Source organism: Aquarana catesbeiana, linkage group LG04 (assembly GCF_042186555.1).
Source record: "Aquarana catesbeiana isolate 2022-GZ linkage group LG04, ASM4218655v1, whole genome shotgun sequence".
NCBI classification, from domain to species: domain Eukaryota; kingdom Metazoa; phylum Chordata; class Amphibia; order Anura; family Ranidae; genus Aquarana; species Aquarana catesbeiana.
In genome coordinates this window covers 313135591-313162380 of record NC_133327.1, presented here as the reverse complement: position 1 = coordinate 313162380, position 26790 = coordinate 313135591, and the positions used below count along the sequence as shown (strand labels likewise).

Here is a 26790-nt window from a genome sequence, read left to right as displayed (position 1 = left end):
TTTGTTATTTGAGCCGCTCAAGCTTCCTTTCAGGGGAAGAAGGAGAACAAAACCGAGTTATAACTCTTCCACAGCTTTCTAAAGTTGTAAACATTTGTGATGTCAGTTAATCATCAGTTACCTGCTGTACTGTGACAATCAGTGAAAGGGCCATTGACACAATATAAAAGGAAAGCAAACCCCATCTTTTAATGTTCATTCCTGCTGCTTGGTTTTAATCAAAATGGTGCAGATTATGCGTCTTTACTCTTATCTTTTTATAGCACCATTTCTTGAGGAATTATCCTCAACTAGAATTATCCAAGTCAAGTCATGCTATTCATGAAATTAAATTTCATTTCACAATTTTGACTTGAGCAGTCATATGGATGTAGCAATGTTGCTGCACATTCACCAATACTAAAAGGTTTGCATAACCCTATACAAAAAGTGTAATCGTTGTGATATTGGCGATGAAACTATCGGGGAATGTGTGTTGGTATGGAAAGTAAGGCTCAGGAGGAGTCAGATATTGACTGGTTACAAAGGGCTGGTCTTACATCTCCACATCTGAAAATAGATAATAAGGACATTAATGCCCAAACCTCTGATTATCCATTCTCCTTCGCAGATCTATCCACACTTTGGCATTGTCATATTGAAGCACAATCATTTTGTTAAAACTCTCAAAACCCAAAAACCTGCACCATTCAGAATGTTAGAATGTATGTTATTCTATAAAAGGTGCAGTTCACCATCTGGTACAGAGGTGTTTACGTGATAAATACACATGTACACGATCTACAGCTTCTTTTTATTAACCACTTACAGACCGGAAGATTTGGCTGCTTAATGACCAGGCGTTTCTTTGCGATACGGCATTGCGTCGATTTACCTGACAATTGCGCAGTCGTGCGATGTTGTACCCAAACAAAATTGACGTCCTTTTTTCCCACAAATGGATCTTTCTTTTGGTGGTATTTGATCACCTCTGCAGTTTTAATTTTTTGCGCTATAAACAAAAAAAGAGCGACAATTTTGAAAAAAAAAAACATTATTTTTTACTTTTTGCTATAATAAATATCCCCAAAAATGTTTTTAAAAAACAAATTTCTTCCTCAGTTTAGGCCAATATATATTCTTCTACATATTTTTGGTAAAAAAAATCGCAATATGCGTAGTTGATTGCGCAAAAGTTATAGCGTCTACAAACTATGGGAAAGATTTATGGCGGTGATCTGCAATTTTTAGCGGTACTGCGACATTATGGCGGACAGATCGGACACCTTTGACACATTTTTTGGACCATTGACATTTATACAGTGATCAGTGCTATAAGAATCCACTGTTTTCTGCGTTAATGTTACTGCCAGAGAAGGGGTTAACACTAGGGGGCAATCAAGGGGTTAAATGTGTGTTCCCTGGGTGTGTTCTAACTGTAGGGGGATAGGACTGACTAGAGGAAGAGACATATCGTTTTTTCTTCTTAGTAGGAACAAACAATATGTCTCTCCTCTCCTGACAGAACAGGGATTTGAATGTTTACACACACAAATCCCTGTTCCTGCTCTCGTGCACGCGATTGCACGTGGCCAGCGGCGATTGAGCCCACCGGCCATGCGCATCGGGTTCCCCGCTGTGCAGCGAGTGCGTGCACGCGCCTGCTATCGCCCTTGAAGGTACGCACATACCCATATGGCAATTCGCCGGAACGAACCACTTTGCCGACGTATATCGGCGTGAGCCAGTCAGCAAGTGGTTAATGTCATATTTAAACCCTAACTCTGCAAAGTTAAAGCTGCATATGTTTGCATATGTACATCGGTCAAGCTTGACCAATGTAAGTGTGTACTGTATGTGTCATACCTGTAAGATCTCTGGAGAAGCTGGAAATCACTGTAGTAGGCACAGCTGTAGTTCTAGCCAAGCGGTTACCTCGCTGCTTAGTGAACAAGGGAGGTTGCTTATTCGGCACCTGTGCCTTTCTGACAGTACCATGCCGCTCCATATTATCCAATCAAAAAGTGATCCGGTCCTCTCCTCTCCAGCACTGAATTGTTGGCAGGAACCTACACCATCAAGAAGGCTAACTTCCAGAGTCTGGTTGTCCAGTGGGGTTAGAATCTCTGCTAGTATTTTTCTTCTGCCTACTGATGTTACACCACCACACATAAAGCAAAGGAGAAATTTTACCAATAGAGTCACAACAGCAAAAAAAACCTGCCAGAGACTGGAATTGTGTTTAAGGTTTATGAAAGCTAGTGTGTCATAGCTCATATTAATATATATAAATTATTTTACTTCTATTTGTTAAACTTTATTAAATCACTATTTACAATAGTTTACAATTTTAAATCTAATTACCAAATGGCAGGACTTTACTTTACAAATTCAAATGTACCAACCCTGGTAATCGCATGAAAATCATACAACATTTTAGTATACACTTTTTAAAACACATAAATGCAGCTACTAATTAATACCCAAGAACCTCTACTAGTACGATTTCACTGTCAGATATGAAGTGACATTTGTCGTTTCTGGTTGAGGTCCAAACTTATCTTAGAAAAACTGGATGCACTTCAAAAGTGTCAAGGCTTATACTCCCCTAGTGGGATTAGCTATAAATAACCTCCTGTGGTATTTCATCTAAGACTTCTAAGAAAAGACAGTGCTATAAAGAATAAGAAGAAGAAGAATAAACCATGTGCTTTTTCTTTTACAGAATGCGTCAAAAATCTTGTGCAGCATAGCATGACAAAAAATGAATTACCCTTGTCACTCTAAATAGTACAGTTTTGTCTTGTGACAAATACTAGTCATGTAAACTTTTTTCAGACCTGATAAATATTTTGCCATTATGAAGCCAAATAATGGTCCTGTGCTTCCATAATGTGAAAAAGTGACACACTACTTATGACCTTTTTGGAGCAGCAAGAGGCACAAACTACTGCAGGAACATGTCACCGCTGGAGTCACACAACAAATATATAAAAAGCCTGTAGTTGGTTCAGTGCACCTTTAGTTTTTGGTGTAGAAAACACTGAAAGTACCTATGCAATGAGAGGAATGCTTGGACCTGGCGATTAATTGGTTAGGCACTGCACTCTGTATTGAAGGTGTTGGGGTGTGTATGCATACCTGGAATTAACAGTTTGGCAGACTGAGACCATGGGGAGGGAAGTTTAAGTTTAAGAACTACAACTCAAACATTTTTTTACCTATCAGGTGTTTATTGCTGTCTTTGTCCTCATTAAGGTTCCCCTAATTTCCTGTATTGGTGATCAGTATTACCAAGACAAAAAGTAAGATGAAAGGTAAAATTTTACAGTTGTCAACCGAGTAGGGGTAGAGAGGTAATCTTCCAGTGTGGACACCCATTTCAGTAATTGATGACAAAGGGTAAGCTTCCCTTTTATTTTAGGAAATCACTGCAACAATGACATAGACAATAGAACCTGATATATACCGTATGCTATAGAATAAGTGCAACGCTATAATTTATATAAGTGAAATAACAATTGTGAATATCAACATATAAAAGTCCTGAGATACTAAATGTCCATTATCAATAAACCTGGAAGCTTACTCAGGGATTTGTGCAAAACCACACTTGTGCAAATACCACCACCCATATGAACGGAGGCTTACCGAAAGGTTGGGACCCGAAACAGCATATGCTGAATGAGTCAAACAGGCTTAAAATTGCCCACTGGCAATGGAGAGGAGATTTTTCGGTAAGCCTCCATTCATATGGGTGGTGGTATTTTCACAAGTGTGGTTTTGCACAAATCCCTGAGTAAGCTTCCAGGACCGTTGATCTTCCTTTGGTACTCATCTTCTGTACCATTGCCATTGGGCAATAAAGGCTTGTGTTGACCTATGTAGCATATGCTATTTTTAGGTCCAAAATCTATGGTACGCCTCCATTACTTTGGGGATTGTTTAATCACTATTTTAGTCATATATCCACGTGGTGATTTTCATGTTTTCACAACAACAAAATGGACTTTGATTTATTGATAATGGACATTTAGTATCTCAGGATTTTTATATGTTGATATTCAAAATTGTTATTTCACTTATATAAATTATAGCGCTGCACTTATTTATATATTCTATGGTTTACAGCAAAAATTATATTTGCAGTGTCAGCAGCTTACACGTTTGAGTTAGCGCAAAGTTATTTGTTTTTTCCATATACCGTATGCTGCAGAGTGAATGGCATTATAATATGAAGAAAATTATCTTTTAAAGAGTTTTACAAGAAAAAACAACCAGAAACTCTTATGTATGGGCAGATTGAAGGGCAAATAAAATGGTTTTGGATAGTTTAAAAAAGGTTTTGCTAGCAAGGTGAATGCCAGAATGGAAAATGTGCATCTGTGCGAGCACAGGCTGGCTTGCAGTCCCACATGCAGGGCTGCACTATTCACAATGTCTGTGCAGGGGTGCATAAACATTTGCTGCTGGTGGTGGTGTCAGGTGGGCTATTAAAACAGCACAGCCGAATATGGCCAGTGCTGAGTTGTCTTCAGTAGTACCTGCAAATCTGTGACTTGTGTTTTCCTTATTGACTACCTGATACAACTCAGCTGGCCTTGACCTGCTCCTGAGTCTGTTATTGACCTCAACCTATACATCGACAGTGCTTCTGTCTGCTCCTTCTGTTCCTAATCTGCTCATCTCACCCCAACTTGAACTCTGTCCATGCACCTGCTGCCATCTCTCTGTGATCCACCCATATGTTGCTGACCCAGCTTACCTGACTTCACAGCAGTCTCTAGTTCCTGCTCCCCAACTTTTCACCTGCCATCAGCTCAGCAGTTGGTGTATCAATCTTATTACATGTTTACTGATCCAGACGCCAATCTTCTGCCTGTTCCAGTGTCCCTATCTGCCTTTCTAGTGACCTATCTCCTGTCTGCCATTCTCCCAGTGGTGATGCACCAATAACCAGACTAGAGTCTACAATCTATCAGTATCTAGCAGGTGTCAGGCTCTTCTGTCAGGTGTCTGACAGTACAAGTCAAAGCCCAAAAGTGGGGCCTCGTCACTAAAGGATCCTAACAACACATTGCTGCACTTGCTCAGGCGGTAAGGAACCTGGCCAGAGAGAATGTACAACAAAGAGATCCAACAGCCAATCTTGTCCTACTTGGATGTCACCAAAAGTTCCATCTCTTTGAGGGCTCATTTCTGCAGGTCCAGCCCATAAAGCACTAGAAATTATGCAAAAAGGCTTGCCTTGTTCCACATTATCTCCTGAAGGCCTCCAACGCTGTTGACTGAACTTTCAGAGATTCTTAGAAGATGATGGGTTTTTAAGAGAGCATAGCCATTTGAACAAAGCAGGAAAGGAGTTTAGGGAGCTGAGTGATTGCTCATAGAGAATACATAGTCAAGCATAATTTTAGTGACAGTATGTAATGATGTACAGTATGTACTGTGCATGGGGGCAGCCACATTTGCTCATTAGATATGCAAGCTCTACTTCCTGCTTTACAGTACTATAGTTTTTTCTTCTTTACTGCCCCTTCTTTCCAAAGTTTATGAGTTGGTTGGCTGGCTAAAAGCAATGCCTTCCCTATGTGGCTGATATTTTATCTCAACAGTTGTTGTGCGATTAGGCTGAACTAATAAATGTATAAGCACTTCCGCACCAATGGATATAATATATTGTAAGAAAATTATATTTCAAAACTGTGAAACAGACCAGCAGCTATAAAAAAATATAAAAGTGACATAAGAAAATAATAATTACAGTGCTAATTCAGTTATATAAAATATTCATCAGTGTGAAAATTCATGCACAATAAATCATTCAATAAATATTGTGAGCAAATAAAGTCCTCAAATAAACATGAAAATATTTTTAGCTAAAATTAATTTGAAACAAAACAAGTTCAAATGAAGCAATCCAATGGTGTAATGACTAAAAAATCCATATCATCAGTATTATTCCTCCAAGTGTAGAAAAATCTTTGATCCAACGTGACCACCATCACTAATACCATAAGTGCGTACCTAAAAGATTAGGCAAACACAGCTTGTGTAATTCAAAAGATCGTCCAAACAGATGCAGTCCACTTCCACTGCTGTCCTCTCCCCATTTAGTGGTTAGATTTCATAGCCAGCATAAAAATAACAAAAAACAGGCTCCCATGATATAGTATCGTAAACACTGAAATGTATTTGACACAAGTAATCAAGATACTCACAAAAGCTGTTCAAGTATAAGCTTAAAATCAAGCATACAGATGTGTCAGCACAGATATACAGAGAAGCCATCGGTTACCAGCCACTCCAATCCTTCCCAGCTCACAGAAACCACAAAGATGAAAGCCAGGACACAGTTCCTACTCACCCCAGCATCAGGCTCCGCCACTACATGTTTCATCTGTTCTGACTTCATCAAGGGGGATGCCCAAATGCTGGAAAACCTCCTTAATATACCCTATCCCAATCCCTGCAGGATGGATCCCTATACAATTAGCATTGTAATTAGTACCAGTTTCCAGTTCCTCGGCAAGGGTCCCTGTGCTAAGGAAATGTTAATTTACTCTTTGAGAACTAGGTTAATGCTCACTGGGGTCAACTAACCTTCAGACCAGGCTGATCATGACAGCCAAAATATGTCTATCAATGTTAAAAAATCAGCATAGTTCTTGGTCATGGTGATCACATGCAGTCTGGAGGTTCTTTCACAAAGTAAATCCTCAGCCTGCAGGTGCCACTACAGCCTCATGATGATAGTGTCCTCTATTTAACACTTTAATTGTTTAAAGCAATTAAGGTTACAGTATTTAAAAAATATAAAAAATAAAAAAGTTCACGGTTTATTCACTTGTCAGCACCTAACAAAACACTTGAGCGGGGTATTTATTAAAACAGTGAATCCATTTGGAAACTTTACATACATTTAAAAAATGTCCAATGTATTTAGGCAAATTTATTATGGAGCTATTGTCAAATTTATATTGTCATATTGTCAAGTTAACACATAACAATGATTTGGGGCATCTAAACTTTGTCTTCTGGTCACGAAAGGGTTCAGTTAAACACAGTAGGCACTTCCCTGGTGTGTGGATGACGTTCCCTCAGAGATTAAGGCCCATCCAACTATTGGAGCAACCTGAAAACCTGTAAAAAGGTCCAAACGCTGGAATATCTGAGGGTCTTTCCCCACTTTTCCCTATCCTTGGTAATCCTTCATTCTTACTAGGCCTAGAAAAAGACCCCCCCCCTTTTCAGGGACCTGATCAATACTCAAACATTCCAAGCCAATCACCTTGTTATGGGGAACTTGTGCCCTTTGTTCCAAACAATGAATGCTCACCCACAGCTCCGCTCCTTGGACTTCTGGAGTAAGGCCGAACTATCTAATTTTCTCTCCACTCTCCCTTAGGCAACAACGTTCACTCAAGATCTTCCCTCCTTTGAAAGGAAATGTGTAGCCTGCACACCTCTTAGACACTCAGTCTCACTATGTATAACCTTGTCAATTCTCTCCTTAAGGACTTCAAACCACATTTTATTACTACGTGAGAACGATACTTCCAGCTGACCTTTAGACAAGACCACCTTGACAGAATATTGTTATTCTCCCATAAAGTCTCCATTTTGCACTAAACATCAGTTAACAAATGAATAAAATTCTAACAATATGGTGCTCATCCCCAGCCAGACTTCACAGAATGTAACTGCTCCCACGCACTGCTGTTGGAGATGTGGTGATGCTGTTGAAGATATAGTGCATATCTTCTGGTCTTGCAAAGAGATCCAAAATTTCTGGTCAGAAGTCACCCAAAAATGTACAGATTATCAACTCCTTTTAACCACTTCAATACCCACGTATAGTCACATGATGTCCACAGATGGGATCTCCCATCCTGGGAGGACGTCATATGACGTCCTGGGATTCCCGGCCGTCTAGGGGGGGTGCGTGTGCCGCCGGGAGCGCGCGCGCGCCCGTCGCGTTCCTCGGGACCCGGTGCGTGTGCCCGGCGGCCGCGATGTCCGCCGGGCACCCGCGATTGCCCGTTAACCGGGCCGGCATGTGGATCTGTGTGTGTAAACAGCCTGTCAGCTCTGAGGAGAGCGATCTGTGTTCCCAGAACGGAGGAACACTGATCGGTCTCCTCCCCTAGTGCGTCCCCTCCCCCTTCAGTTAGAATCATTCCCTAGGAAACATACTTAACCCCTCCCCGCCCCCTAGTGGTTAACCCCTTCACTGCCTGTCACATTTACACAGTAATCAATGCAATTTTATAGCATTGATCGCTGTATAAATGTGATTGGTCCCAAAAATGTGTCAAAAGTGTCCGATGTGTCGGCCATAATGTCGCAGTCACCAAAAAAAAATCGCGATCGCCGCTAAAAAAATTAAAAAATATTTTTTTTTTAAAAATGCCATAAATCTATCCCATATTTTGTAGACGCTATAACTTTTGCGCAAACCAATCAATATACGCTTATTGCGATTTTTTTTTTACCAAAAATATGTAGAAGAATGCGTATCGGCCGAAACTGAGGAAAAAATGTGTTTTTAAAAAAAAAAATTGGGATATTTATTATAGCAAAAAGTAAAAAATATTGTGTTTTTTTCAAAATTGTCGCTCTTCTTTTGTTTATAGCGCAAAAAATAAAAACCGCAGAGGCGATCAAATACCACCAAAAAAAGCTCTATTTGTGGTGAAAAAAGACGTCAATTTTTTTTGGGTACAACGTCGCACGACCGCGCAATTGACGTTTAAAGTGCGACAGCACTGAAAACTAAAAATTGGCCTGGGAAGGAAGGGGGTGAAATTGCCCTGTATTGAACCGGTTTAAACCTGGCCTGGTTCTTTCTACATTATTATACCATACCGCAGAAGACCTATAAATGCTCAGTACTACCTTATTTGCTCAACATGGCTAAAAGCTCATGACTGCTTCCTGAACTCTGGAAGCAGTCATTCTCTCCCACCATAGCTATGTGGCTAGTTAAGATGGAGGAAATAAATAGAATGAAGGACCTTATATTGAAAGATCAAGACATGCGAGATACATTTTTAAAGAAATGAATTTATTGGCACGAATTCATGTATGAATGCATCCTGAAATATTCAGAGACCTGTTTGCTTTTGGGAGAGATGATGAGGAGCTGAGTGGAGGGGAGGTGTTCTACCCTCTTCTTTACTTTCTTCTTCCATTTCCCCTTTTACCCTTTCTTCCCCTGCCCCCCCCCCCCTCTTTTTTTCTTTTACTTTTTCTTTTCCTTCTTCTTCTCTCTTGGTATGCCTTCTGACATTTTTGGTATTATACGACATTACTTATGACAACTTTGTTGGCTTACTCATTCACAGTTTCTGATTTGTCTGTAAAATTTAAGAGAGCTTAAGGAAGGTTCACGCTGCTGCTTGAAAAAAATGATTCCATTGTTATGACATGCTACAGAATATGGACTTATGTCAATATGAGTATACTTGAATTGTAGGTATGTCTTTTTACTATCCCCGTGGTACCTAAATTGATACATGTAACTTTATCCACTGTTTATTTAGAGGTATCTGGCACACGCTGTATAACTTGGTACTGTATGTACAGCCCTTATTTATTAATAAAGAATTAAAAAAAAAGTCAAAAACAGCAATTCACTTTAGGTTCTGATTAGGTTCTGGTGTAACCAGCAATTCTCAACCCAAATGTTGGAGAAACACTCAGCATTAAATATTTATTTGTACAATGAAGATATTAGACCCCCAAAAAATGTAATTTTTTTTTTGTAAAGTGCTGTGCAAACTGTTGCCACTCTATATATCCTGTAGAAAAAAAATCACTGTAGTTTGCCTATGTTAACTACAAACAGTAACCCATTGTAAAGGTTGTGTTTGTCCTAGCTTGATCCTATATAAAATTTCTGATCATCCACCTTTGAGTATTTCCTAATCTTTCCTCCTTTGTTGTTACATCATATGTGAGGACATATGGAACACATGCATTTTTATGGGTGAGAGGTAAAAAGCAAACATTGTAATAAAATACAAAGAAAGTTTGTAATCAATAACAAATGCTCTCTCTATGATGGGAATTTATACATGCCCTGGTTATTTTCAAATACAATTGTTTTAAAAAGGCAGTTTTATGGAACTGAAAAAGTTAATGGTTGGCAGACCACCAAAACCCTGAAGTGTATGTTTTATTATTGCTTTATGTCAATCTTCTTCAAGGACTTCTCCCACTACATCATCTGAATGGAACCTGCAAGTTTACTCTGGCATTAACAAATACTCTTCCAGAGACAGTTTGTACATGCAAAACATCAAGCATCAGTATGATTACAATCTTCTTTCCCATTGGCCAGCAGAGGAGAATGATGTCTCCCCAGCTGCAGCCTCAGAGCCTAACAACGGGCTTCGCTCCCATTCAAATCTCCTTCTTTGTGAACTCTGGAGGAAACAAAGAATTGATTTGCAAGCTGTTGTTTTACCATAGAAAGCCATGTGCCCTGACGCTTCACGAACATGTTACATACAATGTAATACTGTTTTCAACAGTCAACATGCAAGGAGAGAGGCAGATCATTAGCACACCATTAAGCTGATGGAGACTGAAAAGTGACTATTATGTTTTTTTTTTCTTTATTATTATCATCTCCCCCCCCCCCACCCTTGCCTCACAGGAGATCAACTCCTACTTGGATTTGTATAGCAAGTCCTGGGTTGTAAATGGTGCAGCACAAATGTGTGGAGACTGCGGATGGCTTTATTCACCACTTGTATGTTTTATGTTGAAATTGCTGTTAAATATTTGAGAACAATCAAAATAAGGCATTGTATTCTTAGAACAACACAAGCTTACTTAAACAGACTAGGACAGAAAGATTGATTATGGTGTACTTGAGGGTCAATTCACTAAGATATATGAGTTATTTAAATCGTTTCTTGTTTATCTCCTGGCCAGTTTCTAATGAAAATGTTGATTTATATAAATATTGCATCAGTGTGCAATTGTTATTTTGCTTTATTGTGCCCAAAATAATACCTCCATTTTCTGCTCTTCACAATAGACATGATGCAAAACATTATCAAGAATAGCAGCAACAAACTAAGGTTACATCAGGAAAAACAGCTTTTAAACTTGAGTATTGAATTTTACATGTCACGTAGAATGAAAATCAATAATTATTGTGCAACTGCTCTGTGTGATAAAACCTTTAGCGAATTGAAAACATAATTTTCAATTGCAAAGGTTACGTGATAATAATACATTCAAGCTAACACATCAACAGAAGGATGCTTATTTAAAAAAAAAAAAAAAAAGTTATTTTTATCTGACTCCAATTAGATTACAAAGTATAGTAACATGACTACTATAAAAAAAAATCCTTGTCTTTGTGTTAAACTTTATGAAATAGACCTAATGCATGGTAATGAAAATTTGACATACACAATGCTTTAGTGCTTTAGCGCTTTAGTGATTTAGTCCATTTAGATTAAAATTTCTATAACATGGCAAGTATAAAAAAAAAACATATTTTTCCTTGTGTAAAACTTTGTGAATTGGGCCTAATGTGCGGTAATTAGAATTTAACATATGTAATGTTTTAGTGATTTGACACTTTGCTGATTGAAAACAGAAGAATGTTTAAATCAGCATTCAACTTTAAGAATAAAAATGAAAAGTTTCAAATACTTCAAACAGCTGTAAAGGGCATATTTTATAAAGATTTTGTTTTATCTCCAGTAAAATTTGCCATGGTGTTTCCTGTATGAAGCACAGTAGAATCAGTGGTAGAGAAGTTTCAGAGCAGACAAGTGTGTGTGTTTTTTCTCTCTGTTTGGGGAATTTGGTGCTCCACCCCTCCTCAATGAGTGAAGAGAATCTGCACAATAATGAAGCATGTAAGAAGGGATGACATCACCAGTCAGTGGTCCCAGCTCCCAAATACAGCGTTCACCTTTTATTGTCTTGATGACATGGTTGGAATGTGATGGCAAAGACCCCAGAGAACACGAGCCAGAAAAAGGCTTCTTGAGGTTTCCGAGGAGAGTTACCATGTCTTTTAAACTATCTGCAGGCTAATTCTGAAGGTAAAGAAAGTCTCACATTGTTGTGGTATTAAACACGCTGCTGCTGGACTGGAAGGAGCTAATTTGTCCTTCAAGTCCTTATGAATTCACTTCTCTTTACAGTGTGAACACTGCAAGATGTTCTGGGGGTTAAGCATAGTATAGTTGCAGCAGCGGTCTTTCAGTCATTTCATTTGTATTGTTGCTGTTTTCCTTTAAGATAATGTAATACATGACATTGCAAAACATGTGAGGCTTGCACTGATGGTAGCATGGTGTGATATGGATTTTAGTTTGTCTATAAATTAATTATTTTGAGTATTTTTTTTATTGTCTTTATTGTTGCAGTCACATTCTAATAAGAACAATAGCAAACATATTCTTTTTTTGCATTAAATAGTAACTTAAATAGTAAGGATTATACAAAGCAGCTGGGCTTCAGCTTTTATAGTTCATCATGGTCAGAGTAGTAAAAAATTATTTTGATTCATTGTTAGAGGTTACCTAAATTGCACTTCAGTTTATGGGCCCTTGTGTTTTTTTGTTATTAATAATGATTATGCTAATACTGGATATATCAGTAACCATGTGGTCATATGAGGATAAATGATAGCCTACATGCCTTTTTTGGTTGTGTTTTCAGTGGAGCAATTACATTTGACAAATTAAACAGGTCATCTTGCACCTGCTTTAGGAGGTTTACATTAAACTAATAACCAGCAGAATATAATGATCTTTTAATGCAGTAATGTTTAACCCTGCCATGAGTAGTACCTTATTGTATTGTTTTAGTATTTGAGGCTTATGTCAGTGTCAAGGGCAATGGCTTCAAGGAAAAATTCAAGTCCTTGCAGTCCAAACAACAAGATTACTAGGATTCAAGTTTGTATGCATTAATATTTGGTCTTAAGACTTACAGAGGCCAAAATGTTTGTGAGACAGTGTGCAGTGTAAAGCAAAGGCATGCTCAGGAAGTTAAAGTAAGAGTGACAAATTTTGATTTGATCTATTTCTTATATTCTCTTTGGATCAGCACCTGCTCAGCTCTCCAGTGTAATAACGTATAACTGTGTATATATTAGCAGGTACATGTTCCAGTATATATCTTTTGGGTTGCCTCATGTGATTTTTTTCATTTACAGACATCTGATAGCGTATATGCAATAAGAGTGTTCCAAGACACGAACAGAGAATTTCTTTTTTTATTCCTGGTGATAACTGAAGTTAGCTATGTATGTATGAAAAACATACATTACATTATGAATAACTTTTTAAATAATTAATTATTTTAAAGTTACCCTGTCATGAAAGTAATGTATGCAAATTAACAGTAAGCATACAGTATGTTGAGACCTTACCTTTAAACTTCAGATTCTGTACTGTGTAAGCTGTGTTATGCTTGGGCCATAATCATACATACATCAACTTTGTAGGTGAAAGGAGAGCATTAACAAGTCCATCTTGGACAGAAGTTCCTTATGGTCTGTCATATTTCCCCACAGTATGTCCTCTTGAAACCTGTTTAGGAGCATGTAGGTTTGGAACTGTCCAATGTAGACCAACTTCCCAGTTCAATCTGAGCAGGTGCAGAATCTGGAAACTTTGCTGTCTACCATTTATAAAGAAATGTCACTCAATAATAAAGACTGGATAGTGAAGCGTTTATATTCTACATTCTTAGGATAAGTGAACCTGTGGTGAAGTCATAGACCTGCTTTCTTGTACATTCTGATTTATGCATTGTCTTGACACCCTGTAAATTAATATGGGATTCAAATTTTCCCTGAAGCTATGCCAGGCCATAACGCTCCCAGCTATAATCCCTCACTAATGGTCTATGTTAGTGATGAATGCTGACAGAAGAAACTTTCCTGAAGTTCAAGGCTTCATTATGCCAACATCCACTGCTGGTTGCTCTGGATTTTTCCAGAGAATTTATTGTGCAGACAGATTCCTTGAGGAGGGTTTGAGAGCAGTCTTATCTCAAGAAGTCAGTAGGGGAAAACACACCATTGTTTTTCCCAGCTGAAAGCTGTTGGCCATCAAGAGAAACTATGCGGTGAAGTGGTGAAGTGAGAGCACCTACCCATAAAATAGGCTCTGGACTCTCTGCAGTACTTTTTGCTAGGCGGTGGGAGATTCTGCTTGGTGTCAGAGCATGCTCCTTAACCTGTATGAGACAAGACAAGAATGGTAATGCAAAAGCGACCAGGTGGCTCCTGTCTTTACAGAAATATTGTTTTGTATTTATGCCCAGACCCTGGAGACAGCATCAAAATGCAGATACCCTCTCCTGAGTCCATTGTAAGGAGTCACAGGTTGGGGCAGGTTAACTAACCAGCAGGGGCTTATATGTAGGGTAACTCCACATAGATGATGTAGGAGTTTGCAACAGGTGCCTATGAGAAGCTATGAAAGCTGTAATATATCTGGGCCTGTCTCTGGGTTGGAAAATACCCCTGACTGTGACACTGCTCCTGTGGGTAAAAAGCTGTTGTCAATGAGACTCTTTTGTGTTGTTATAATGAAAATAAGCAGTCTTTATTTTATGTTACTGAGCTGAAGAGAAGTTAGGTTCATTTGCTGCTGAAAGTATTGTGTTGCCTTGTGGAAAATAAAGACAATGACTGCTATGGTATATATATATATATATATATATATATATATATATCTTGATTTGGAGTCTTTACTTCACAGGTTTATTTACTCTAAAAAAAACTGTGTGTAAGTGTGTATACAAAACTGTAATTTCAAAATTAGTACATTATCCATTACTTTTAGTAAGAAATATTAAAATTAAAGTGGTACTTGTTTTACAGGTTAAAGAAGTTACTGGAACAGGAGAAAGCGTACCAAGTGCGGAAAGACAAAGAATATACCAAGAGACTTAATAAAGTTAGAGATGAATTGGTAAAGTTGAAGTCATTTGCACTAATGCTAGTGGATGAAAGGCAAATGCATATTGAACAGCTTGGTCAACAAAGCCAAAAGATACAAGACCTTACTGCACAGCTTCAAGAAGCAGAGGCAAAATTGAAAGCAGCCTGTGCTAAAGCCAATGAAGACAGCCAGAAAGTTATTAAATTGGAATTAGAACTTGAGCACAAAACCTCCAAGTATTCTCAAGAGCATGAAGACATGTCTACGAAACTGGTCACTCAGGAGTCCAATAATCGTCAGCTCCGACTTAAGCTGGTGGGTCTCAATCGTAAAATTGAAGAATTGGAAGACGCAAATAGGAATCTTCTAAAAGCTGAGGAGGAGTTGAAAGAACTAAGGCAAAAAATTGCCAAAGGAGAATGTGGAAATTCAAGTTTAATGGCAGAAGTAGAGAGCTTACGAAAGCGAGTTTTAGAAATGGAAGGAAAAGATGAGGAGATAACAAAAACAGAAACACAGTGCAAAGAACTAAAAAAGAAGCTACACGAAGAAGAACATCAAAGCAGGGAGCTAAAGCTGGAAGTAGAAAAACTGCAGAAAAGAATGTCTGAATTAGAAAAATTAGAAGAAGCTTTCATGAAAAGTAAAGCTGAATGCTCTCAGCTTTATGTAAAGCTGGATAAAGAAAAAGCACAAACAAGAGAGCTGACCAAAGAAGTTGAATTGGTGAAGACTCGAGTTAAAGAATTAGAATCAGTAGAGGGAAGACTAGAAAAGGCAGAACACAGTTTAAAGGATGATTTAACGAAGTTGAAATCTTTCACTGTGATGCTTGTTGATGAAAGAAAGATCATGATGGAAAAGATAAAACTAGAGGAAGGAAAGGTTGATGATCTAAATAGTAGTTTAAAAACTGAACAAGGTAAAGTTATGGAGGTAACAGAGAAGCTCATAGATGAAAGCAAAAAGCTTTTGAAATTGAAATCAGAGATGGAAGAAAAAGTATCTAACTTGACTAATGACAGAGATGAATCCACCAGCAAACTTAGAAGTGTGGATGAGAAAAATTGTGAATTAAGTTGCAAAGTAGAACTGCTCATGAAAAGAATAGAAAATATGGAAATTTCTGAAAGAGAAGCTGCACGTAGCAGGGCAAAAAATAATTTTGAGCTTGTGCACCATGAAGACAACAAGACTAAAGAACTGCTTTTAGAAATTGAGAGACTTAGAAATCGCCTTCAACAGCTGGAGGTGGTTGAGGGAGACTTGATGAAGACAGAGGACGAATATGATCAGCTAGAAAGAAAATTTAGAACTGAGCAAGACAGAGCTAATGTACTTTCCATACAGCTTGAAGAGCTGAAAAGCCAAATAGCAAAGAATAAAGCAATTGAGAAAGGAGAAGCTGTAAGTCAAGAGGCAGAACTTAGGCACAGAATCCGAGTAGAGGAGGCTAAGAATAGAGACATAAGAGCAGAGGTTCAAGCACTTAAAGAAAAGGTTCATGATATGATGAACAAAGAAGATCAGCTTTCTCAGCTACAAGTTGATTATTCAGTCCTTCAGAAAAGGTTTATAGAGGAAGAAAATAAAAACAAAAATATGGGACAAGATGTTCTAAATTTGACAAAAGAGTTAGAGTTATCAAAACGATACAGCCGAGCTATCAGGCCCAGCATGAATGGGAGAAGAATGGTAGATGTCCCTGTGACATCTACAGGAGTGCAGACAGATGTATTGAGTAATGAATCAGTTGAGGAAGAAACCCCAGCAGTGTTCATCAGGAAATCCTTTCAAGAGGAAAATCATATTATGAGTAATTTAAGACAAGTTGGACTTAAAAAACCAGCAGAGAGGTCACCTGTTTTGGAAAGATACCCACCCGCATCAAATGACCTCAATATGCGGAAATCATGGATCCCCTGGATGAAAAAAAGAGAAAATGGTACATCAATCACACCAGAAAGATCAATTCGTCCAAATCCTAGCTTAGGGCACCATGGTGAAGTGTTCCTCTCACCAAAACAAGGTCAACCTCTTCATATAAGAGTAACACCAGACCATGAAAACAGCACAGCTACTTTGGAGATAACTAGCCCACCTTCTGAGGACTTCTTTTCAAGTACCACAGTAATACCAACTTTAGGCACTCAGAAACCAAGGATTACAATTATTCCTTCTCCAGCTGTCATGAGCCAGAAAGTTAAAAGTGTTGATAACCCCATATCTCCAGAAAGGGCAATGTCCCCTGTGACAATAACCACTTTCTCACGGGAAAGACCAACAGAAGGTGTCAAAACCAATTTTGGGGATAGACCTACATCACCAATTCAGATACTCACAGTATCAACATCTGCTTCATCTCCAGAGATATCTGTTTCACCAGATGCACAAGAAATGACTATGGGTCGTGCTGTATTTAAAGTTACCCCTGAAAAACAGACTGTGCCAACTCCCATTAGAAAATACAATGCTAATGCCAACATAATTACAACAGAGGATAATAAAATTCATATCCATTTAGGCTCTCAGTTTAAAAGAAATCCTGGCAGTTCCTCAGACGGAGCCACCCCTGTCATAACTGTTAGACCTTTAAATGTTGCTACAGAAAATAAAGAGGTTGCTACCGGCACAGTACTTCGATCTCCTAAGACCAACCTGTCTGCCAGATCTACAACAAATAAAGTCACCAGCTCTATAACTATAACTCCTGCTACAACATCATCCACACGTTCTACCCAATCAGTGGTGAGTAGTAAGCAGGTCAATCTTTAAAAGGAACAGTAAACCTAAATTATGGCTTTAGTTAGTAGTAGTTAATCACTACTACTAGGCTTGTTCTGCAATGTTGAACTTTTTTAAAATTTTGGATAGAGTATAGGACAGTTATTACCCCGTCAGTATGTTTTTTTTGCCCTCTCTGTCCCTTTGGGCAGATTTTGTTTTACTTCTTGCCCCATAGACAATAAGGAAGTGAAAGAAAATCCCTACAAAGTAACAGTCACCATGGTAACCAAAAATAGGGTTCCCATAGGAAGATTTCCCCTCTATTTCTTTTCTTGTGACAAATTAAAATGTGGGATTTTCTTCTACTTTTGGTGATATCAGTAAACAGGTAAAACACAGAGGGTGAATCTCCCTAATGGGGGCACATATAGCAACAAAAAATACCTGACAGGTGGTTTAATCACTCTCCAACTTAAAAAAAAAAAAAGTTTTGCCTTTGGTTATAGTAGTTAGTTTAGGCAGCCTGAATGAATCTGTCTTAATATCCACCTGCCATAATGTCATGCCCAGCAGAGAGAGACACATAGAGGTTGATTTACCTAAAGCAAATAGACTGTTCATTTTGCAAACTAAGTTGTATTTTTCAAGAGACTTTGTTCCAGAGCTTTGCAAATGTGGAGAAGTTTCATTTTGCAAAGAATACTCAATCACATGCAAGGAAAATTTAAAAAATAGCATTTTTTCTTGCACCTGATTAAAAAGTCATCAGAACTTCATCTCATTAACTAACCTTTGGGGCAACTTCCCTTGCAAAGAGAATAGCCTATTTGCTTTTAGTAAATCAACCCCAGAGGGTCAATACTCAGAGTCAGTCAAGGTTCCTTTGGTCTGCTTGCCTGAGGCTGGGTTCACACATATGCAAATTGGATGCAGGTTTCCCTGCATCCAATTTGCATGACAGGAGAGTGTGACCGGCTCTCAATGGAGCTGGTTCACGCAGCTCTGGGGCAGCTCAGGTCCGCACTTAAAAAGGGTCCTGTGCATCTTTGGTTCCGATTCAGGTGCAAATTCAGGCAAAAATTCAGACCTGATCCGCACCTGAATCGATGAACAGGGGGGAACCAGACCCCTTGCTGTGGGCCGTGACCACAGCATATATGAACTATGCTTATGCTCACATGGCCACATCAACATGCTTCTATTCATTCATTGTCCAGGCACAGGCAGGAGTTGTTCCAGGATCGGGCTGTATCACACTGTAGTCTGCAGGACCTTTTGGTACTCTCTTGTAGTGATGTCTGTTTTATAAGACTCTATGAATTCCAAAAAGAAGCTGCACTCCTCCCAGTACTTGACATTGTAATGATAGGTGCTCAAGGTGATTGTCACAGATGGTGCTGTGCCAAAACCAAATGCAAAGATGTGAAGTCACCAGCATTCCAGATATATGCACATTTCACACCTTATGCCTTATGTGATCCTGTCTTCACAATTTACACGTTAAGTGCATCTACTTGGAGTGCTGGTGACTGCTCATCTTTGTTTTAGAAGACAGGCTGGATAACATGACATATCATTTGGCAGGTAAAACCATTCACATACTGTATATAGTATGTCCGTCAACTGAGTATTTATCTGTTAACCTTAAATTTAAAATGAAAGGTAGATTTTGTTTTCTGTTTAAAAATAACAAATATGTCCTACTTACCTGCACTGTGCAATTGTTTTGCACAGAGCAGCCCTTATCATCTTATTCTTGACTCCCCTGCTGGTGCTTCTGGCTCCTCCCCCCTGCCTAGTGCCCCCATAGCAAGAAGCTTGCTATGGGGACACACGGCGCTTGCTCCCATTTACACATGGAACATGGCTCATCCCCACCCCCGCTCTCTCTTCATTGGCTCACTGGTTGTGATTGACAGTAGAGGGAGCCAATGGCACCAATGAGGAGGGAGAGACCTGGAAGAGCTGGGGCTCTCGTGCACACCACTGGATCAAGATGGGGCTCGGGTAATTTTAGGGTGGCCGGGGGCGCCTCTGCACACAGAAGGCTCTTTACCTTCATGCATAGAATGCATTGAGCCTTTACAATGACTTTAAGTTCAGTTTTAATTGTATTAAAGCATTATTAAACCCAAAATCAAACATTTATTATATTGCAGCTTACCAATTCATAGATGTGATGGCTGCATTAGTTTTCTCTTTTCCGGCCACTAAGTCAGTTGTTTTTCAAAAGAACAAGCTCTCTTCCAGATGTATCAATTTACAGGGATGAGACAAACCATTACAGGTGGATAAGGTAGTTAAACCTATTACAGGTGGTTAAAATTACCAGCTTTTATTTATTCATGTAAAACCTCCATCCTAAAAGGAAACAATGCGGTTTGCGGTAACTGATTGCAAAGTGTGAGTTAGAGTTTGGCTTCAGCTTGTTAGTGTACTTAAATCTGCTAGTACATCTAACACTCTCCTCCTCCTAGACTGACAATGCTGCTGTCTGCTGTGCCCCCTGTACTCATTTATCTAGAATGGGGGCACAGAAACCAGAAAGGGAAAAGTGTAAAAAAATGCATCCACCACATCAAAAGATAAGCTACAATATATTACATTTTTGGTTTTGGGTTTAATACCACTTTAAGGTTCAAGTTGCCAACAAAAGGTTTACTAGGAAAAAATGATTGTGTACAAGTCAATTTGCTCATGGGACAATCTTGAACTAATCCAAGCAGTTGGGTCTGCCTTCACCACGATAGAGAACAACATAGTGCTGCTACTGTGCTGTCACAGAAACACCAACTATGTAGCCAGCATGTCTGACACCAGGATTAGCAGACCGGTATATCGTCCAAAATGCATAGTTTACTGCTGTTCTGTAAAATGTTCTAAAAGCTAAATTTGGATCTCTAATATCCTGGGCACATCCATTGTGCTGGATACGGTCATAGACCAAATTTATACTACCAAATGTAACATTTTGATTTAAATGGTGAATTTCTATGAGGACGCCAGTTTTCCAGGTTCTTTGTCCACACTCATTTAAAGTCGTATCCCCTTTATTTTATTGTTTATTCACTACATTTCTGCACAGAACATGCTGCTTGCATGGCTATTCAATGCAACTCATATTATTTAACCATCAGCCTCCAAATTCCAGTTACCACAGCTGTAATATCTTACAATGTAAAATGTGTGAGCATAGCTTGAATTTAGTGCACTTTTGTAGATGTAAATGTCAGTACAATTTCTGTACAATACAATTTATTAAACAGAGTTTTTTTTTTCACAAAAAAAGTGCATCACAAAAGTGCACTTCATCTACAAAATAATTATTTTATTGTTTCCAGATATCATAATACATCATTTTTCTTTATTGTTCTAATCTAAAAAGCATATTATAAGAGTCTGCTTATTCATGGGGCCCACTGGAAGATCCCATGGTGCTAATAAATGTTGGTCTTACAGGTAGAATTCAACAGTGAGGTGAATATGAATTCTTCCAATGTCTTCCAAATGGTTGGACAATAATGTAATTTGACATTGTATGTAAATATAACAATTCACCAATCCACAGAATATTGTTTAGCATTTTTTAAATTTGTTTTGCAAAAATTCTGGTTGGTGCTAAACCTAAACATCTAAAATCCATCTTAGGTCTAATTAATGGCAGAGTAAGAAAATTTATCAGAGGTGTCAGAGAATGACAACAGCATATAAAACCAAAGAAATTAATCTATAATTAATTTAACACATCAAAAGCAAGTATAACTTTCTCCCTAATAATTCTCTCTCATATACAGTATCTCACAAAAGTGAGTACACCCCTCACATTTTTGTAAATATTTTATTATATCTTTTCATGTGACAACACTGAACAAATGACACTTTGCTACAATGTAAAGTAGTGAGTGTACAGCTTGTATAACAGTGTAAATTTGCTGTCCCCTCAAAATAACTCAACACACAGCCATTAATGTCTAAACCACTGGCTACAAAAGTGAGTACACCCCTAAGTGAATATGTCCAAATTGGGCCCAAAGTGTCAATACTTTGTGTGGCCACCATTATTTTCCAGCCTTAACCCTCTTGGACATGGAGTTCACCAGAGCTTCACAGGTTGCCATTGGAGTCCTCTTCCACTCCTCCATGATGACATCACGGAGCTGGTGGATGTGAGAGACCTTACGCTCCTCCACCTTCCGTTTGAGGATGCCATCTGAACCAAATAAGTTTATCTTGTTCTCCTCAGACAAGTGGACATGGTTCCAGTCTGCTTGTCTTTAGCAAACTGTTTGTGAGCTTTCTTGTGCATCATCTTTAGAAGAGGCTTCCTTCTGGGACGACAGTCATGCAGACCAATTTGATGCAGTGTGCGGCGTATGGTCTGAGCACTGACAGGCTGACCCCCCACCCCTTTAATCTCTGCAGTAATGCTGGCAGTACTACTACGTCTATTTCCCAAAGACAACCTCTTGATATGACGCTGAGCACATGCATTCAACTTCTTTGGTTGACCATGGTGAGGCCTTTTCTGAGTGGAAACTGTCCCGTTAAACCACTGTATGATCCTGGGCACCATGCTGCAGCTCAGTTTTAGGGTCTTGGCATTCTTCTTATAGCCTAGGCCATCTTTATGTAGAACAACCATTCTTTTTTTCAGATCCTCAGAGAGTTCTTTGCCATGCGGTGCCATGTTGAACTTCCAGTGACCAGTATGAAAGAGTGAGAGCGATAACACAAAATTTAACACACCTTCTGCCCATTCACACCTGAGATCTTGTAACACTAACGAGTCAAATGACACCTTAAACTTAACCCATTAAAGCGTAAGTCAAGCCAAAAATGTTGGAAAGTACTACAGCAATGCCTGGTTTTCATTGCTGTTTGAGGTTCATTATTGAAATTTACATCAACTTACTGTCCTGCTGACACATATTACAACAGACAGAAACTAAGAGAAAATCTGCAACAGGGACACAAATGTCTGTGTTGTTGCTTGTTACCCTCACTTTCTGCATGGGAAAACATTGCAGGGATAAATATCCCCAAACAGCAGTAAAATGCTCACAGGGGATACTAATCTTTCTCCACTCTATCCAAAAGTATAGAACACCGGTCAGGTTTTTATTGCTGTCTGTGCCTCATTATGGAGATTCATCCTCTCTATTTTTCCTGGTGACCCTTGCTACTAGGACTAAAAGTGAGGAGAAATCCAGACTTTTAAGATGTCACAAGAACAGGAATAGAGAGGAATAGAGAGGAAATTTTTCAATGAGTTCAACTGTTCTAGTGAAAAGTGTCTAAGAGGGTGTTCCCTATACTTTGGCAAGATTTCCTCTCAATTCCTGTTGTATCTTGCAATGGCACAAAGATATCAAAAAATCGTGCCAGAAATTTTACCATTCCCTACTCTATCCAAAAATGAAAAATGAAGTTTTGACTTTTAATACACTGTACTTTATTCATGCATTTATTAAATTACTGTTAATCCATATTGAGATAGATGAATGATTTTGTTTGTGAATTGATTTCCAGAAGATATTACTGACTACTTAAGTATGTGTGTTTGTGATCATTTTCATAAGTTGTTTGAAGAGAATGTACATATTGTAATGCTATTTTTGTTAAATGTGTGGGTTTTTTTTTTTTTTTTAAGACAACACAGGATGGGTCATCCCAACGCCACACCCCTACCCGCATTCCCATGGCAAAAGGTATGAAAGCAGTAAAGCCAATAATGGCAGTGCCAGGAGCAGGAAATCATTCAAAATTTGAGCCACGTGGCGAGAGTCAGTCTATGAAAATAGAATTGAAGAAGTCGCCAGCCAGCAGCTCTGCCCCTCTGGGAGGGGGGAAGGGCTGAGGCTAAGCCTCAGGGGTATGTGCAGGTGGTTCTGCTACAATGAAATGCAGTTCCCTGTTTATCAAATTTCTTAGATCTGTACTAATCAATGACTTCTTTGTTCACCTCTCTGCTGCTCAAAGGATCTGCAGGCTGGTGAGCCATTGACTTTTTGTCACCTAGTTGTTAAAAATAACAAAATTAAAAACTTAACCATGTGTCTCAAAATGAGTTTAGTAGAACTCTTTCTATACTGTAAAACATTGTTTCAGATGATCATGAACACGAAAGAATGGGGACAGTTCCAATAATATTTTTTGGTTTATTCTGTCAATTTATTCTGTCAACCCTTATCCGAGCATGCAACCCAGCAGGTCAGGAAAGGGAGGGGATGAGCGAGTGCCCCCCCTCCTGGACAATACCCGTCCGCATGCCCTCAACATGTGGCCGGGTATGGTTCAGGAGGGGGGGCAAACCACCTTGTCCATATGATGATGGGGACAAGGGCCTCTTCCCCCTGGGCTGTGCTTATGGGGGTCTGCAGGTGGGGGCTTATCAGAATCTGGAAGCCCCCTTTAACAAGGGGGTCCCCTGATCCCACCCGCCCCCTATGTGGATGAGTATTGGGTACATTTTTGCCGGCAATTATTTTTTTTACATTCAGCTGTCATCGGTTGTTAAGGACGCGGCGAAAAGGCTTACTGAACCGCTCCTTAACAACCAGCTATATACAGTGTTTTTAAAGGGAAAAAAAAACACAAAACGCAAAGAGGCATAAAAACTGCATGCAAAATCACATATGAAACACAGGTTTAAAAACGCAAAACACACCGCAAAACATGCCTGAAAAACGAATCAACCGCATAGATGTGAACTTAGACCTAAGAAAATGTTATTTCAGACCAAAAATATGCCAGTACAGCATTCAAGGGCACCTGCCATCTACAAACAGCACATTAAACCTACTTCTAGACAGATACCTTACATAATGAAACTCGTTACATTACAGCCGTAAGTCAACCTGTTGCTTGTACAGTATATGGAACTATTATTTATGAAAATAAAGTGCAATGTGCTTATGAGTATTTAAACTGGCACAGAGCATGCCTTATTACACTTATGCCCCGTACACACGGTCGGACTTTGTTCGGACATTCCGACAACAAAATCCTAGGATTTTTTCCGACGGATGTTGGCTCAAACTTGTCTTGCATACACACGGTCACACAAAGTTGTCGGAAAATCCGATCGTTCTATACGCGGTGACGTAAAACACGTACGTCGGGACTATAAACGGGGCAGTGGCCAATAGCTTTCATCTCTTTATTTATTCTGAGCATGCGTGGCACTTTGTCCGTCGGATTTGTGTACACACGATAGGAATTTCCGACAACGGATTTTGTTGTTGGAAAATTTTATCTCCTGCTCTCCAACTTTGTGTGTTGGAAAATCCGAAGGAAAATGTCCGATGGAGCCCACACACGGTCGGAATTTCCGACAACACACTCCGATCGGACATTTTCCATCAGAAAATCCGACTGTGTGTACTGGGCATTAGAGTTTTGCTTACAAACGACAGAAATTCCGCAGCATGCCACTTCCACTTTCCTCTTATTGGTTACTTGCACAGTAGAGGTTTAGCTAAAGGTCATTGAATCCATTGCTTTTAAGCAGATTTGTTGTTTTACAGTATAGAAATATTTATAGAAAATGGATCTGTAGCGCAGCATGTGTTGACCTGCATGCCAGGTGCTGTGAAGGGATATGATTTTTCCATGTGGCATGCATATGCCTGTGCACTGCATTACTCTCTAGTTACATGTGATCTGCATGATAAGCATAGCAACATTCAGTTTACTTTCCACAAACCTATGAAATGCTGCCCTCTTCTGATTGACTGTGTTCTGATACGTTAAGCAATTTGCAAACAGTTTCTGTTTGGTTAAATTACCTTTACAAGTGTTCAAATTCCTTTGCTAATAAATAAGAAACGTACATTTTATTTTATTTTTTATCCTCTCAAGAAATGGAAAACCAAATTACATAGTTATTTATATTTAATTCTCTTTTCACTGAATTGCAGTACAAGTTTTGGAAAGTAAATTAATTCATGATTACAATTATTTTTTCTGTATTGTAAAATGTACCCTTTGTTCCCAACAGGAATTCAATAATGATATGTTCATGTCTAAAAGCCTACACCATTTGAATTGTGTTAATCTCATTTTTGAATGTCCCTTAATCTATGTACTGTATTAGCCAAATTTTAAATCTTTTCAGTATAGTAACATACCCCTATTAAAAGTACGGGGAAGCAGCCAGGAAGCAAAGGCCCCCCATGCCCTCCAACCTGAGGCCTTTATATAAGTAATTAACAATTGAAATGTTTTCCACATATACAATAAGGAAAATAGCATGTAAAGTCATGTCATACCATTGTCAAATCGAAAAAGTATCATTATCATTATAAGTATCACAAGCAATCTTCTTGTTTGTGTTACACCCTCAATAGTTGCCTATATTACACTTTTGGCTATTTTTGCATCTAATACCTCTTAGGGCACACTGTCTATAAAATGATTTAATTTTGAGTTGTGTAGGGGAGGATTTATTGCCATGCCAAGACTGCTAATTATTGATACCTGGAGAAAATAAAAGAATATATATAACTATACTGTACGTAAAAAGATTCCCACAACTTGACATTGACATTTAGAGCTACAGAAAAAAATCTGCTATCTGGTATAAGATGCAGGTATTATGAATACACCTAAATGCTGATCTACAAAGTTCCAACACATCCTCAAAGTAGTACATCTGGACCAGGTACTGATGCTTGCCCGACTCTTCCAGTGTCCTGCTTATTTATTTTTTTGGCATGTGGCAGCTTCTCATAGTGATGGGCTAATCGAACAGTGTGGAAGCAGAAATCAACAACAAGCTTTATATTACAAAAATGTGTCAGAGCTTTGCCGATCAGAATGGCTTGTGTGATAATGCTGTGTCTCGTCACAGTGTTTGGTGTCACCCAGGATTCTTACCCATGCAGGTCGAAGGCCTCTAGGATTTATGTTTCATTAGAAGAAAATGGGCATTTCATTTTTTTTTTTTTGGAGTGGTAAACCCAGGTATGGGTGCTGGAGCCCAGAGGCTTTGTAAAGTAATGGGGAGGATGAAGCCTGGAGTCTAACCCATGCAGGCTGAAGGGCTCTGGGATGTGTGTCTCATTAGAAAAAAATTGGCATTTCACTTTTTATACTGAATTGGTAAATCCTGGTATGGGTGCTGGAGCCCAGAAACTTTTTCATCCCCCCA

At 38.9% G+C, this 26790-nt stretch overlaps 1 protein-coding gene and 1 long non-coding RNA gene across 6 annotated transcripts in view; one reads left to right on the top strand and one right to left on the bottom strand.

The window, feature by feature from the left end:
• The window catches only part of LOC141140053 (uncharacterized), a 208228-nt gene that overhangs the window by 470 nt on the left and 180968 nt on the right, over nt 1-26790 (bottom strand). Inside the window, exon 3 of the long non-coding RNA XR_012243892.1 lies at nt 875-991. This is a non-coding gene — a long non-coding RNA (uncharacterized lncRNA). The remainder of the gene's footprint in view (nt 1-874; nt 992-26790) is intronic.
• FILIP1 (filamin A interacting protein 1) overlaps nt 1-26790 on the top strand; it is a 234768-nt gene that overhangs the window by 204547 nt on the left and 3431 nt on the right. For 3 of the 5 annotated variants that reach the window (XM_073626815.1, XM_073626814.1, XM_073626817.1), the window contains 2 exons: nt 14852-17660; nt 23290-23511. In XM_073626815.1, the coding sequence (XP_073482916.1) occupies nt 14852-17660; nt 23290-23496 (3016 nt within the window). In that variant the 3' untranslated portion in view covers nt 23497-23511. Of the gene's footprint in view, nt 1-11835; nt 12054-14851; nt 17661-23289; nt 23512-26790 lie in introns of those variants that run through there. The other 2 variants (XM_073626818.1, XM_073626816.1) reach the window with 2 other exon arrangements.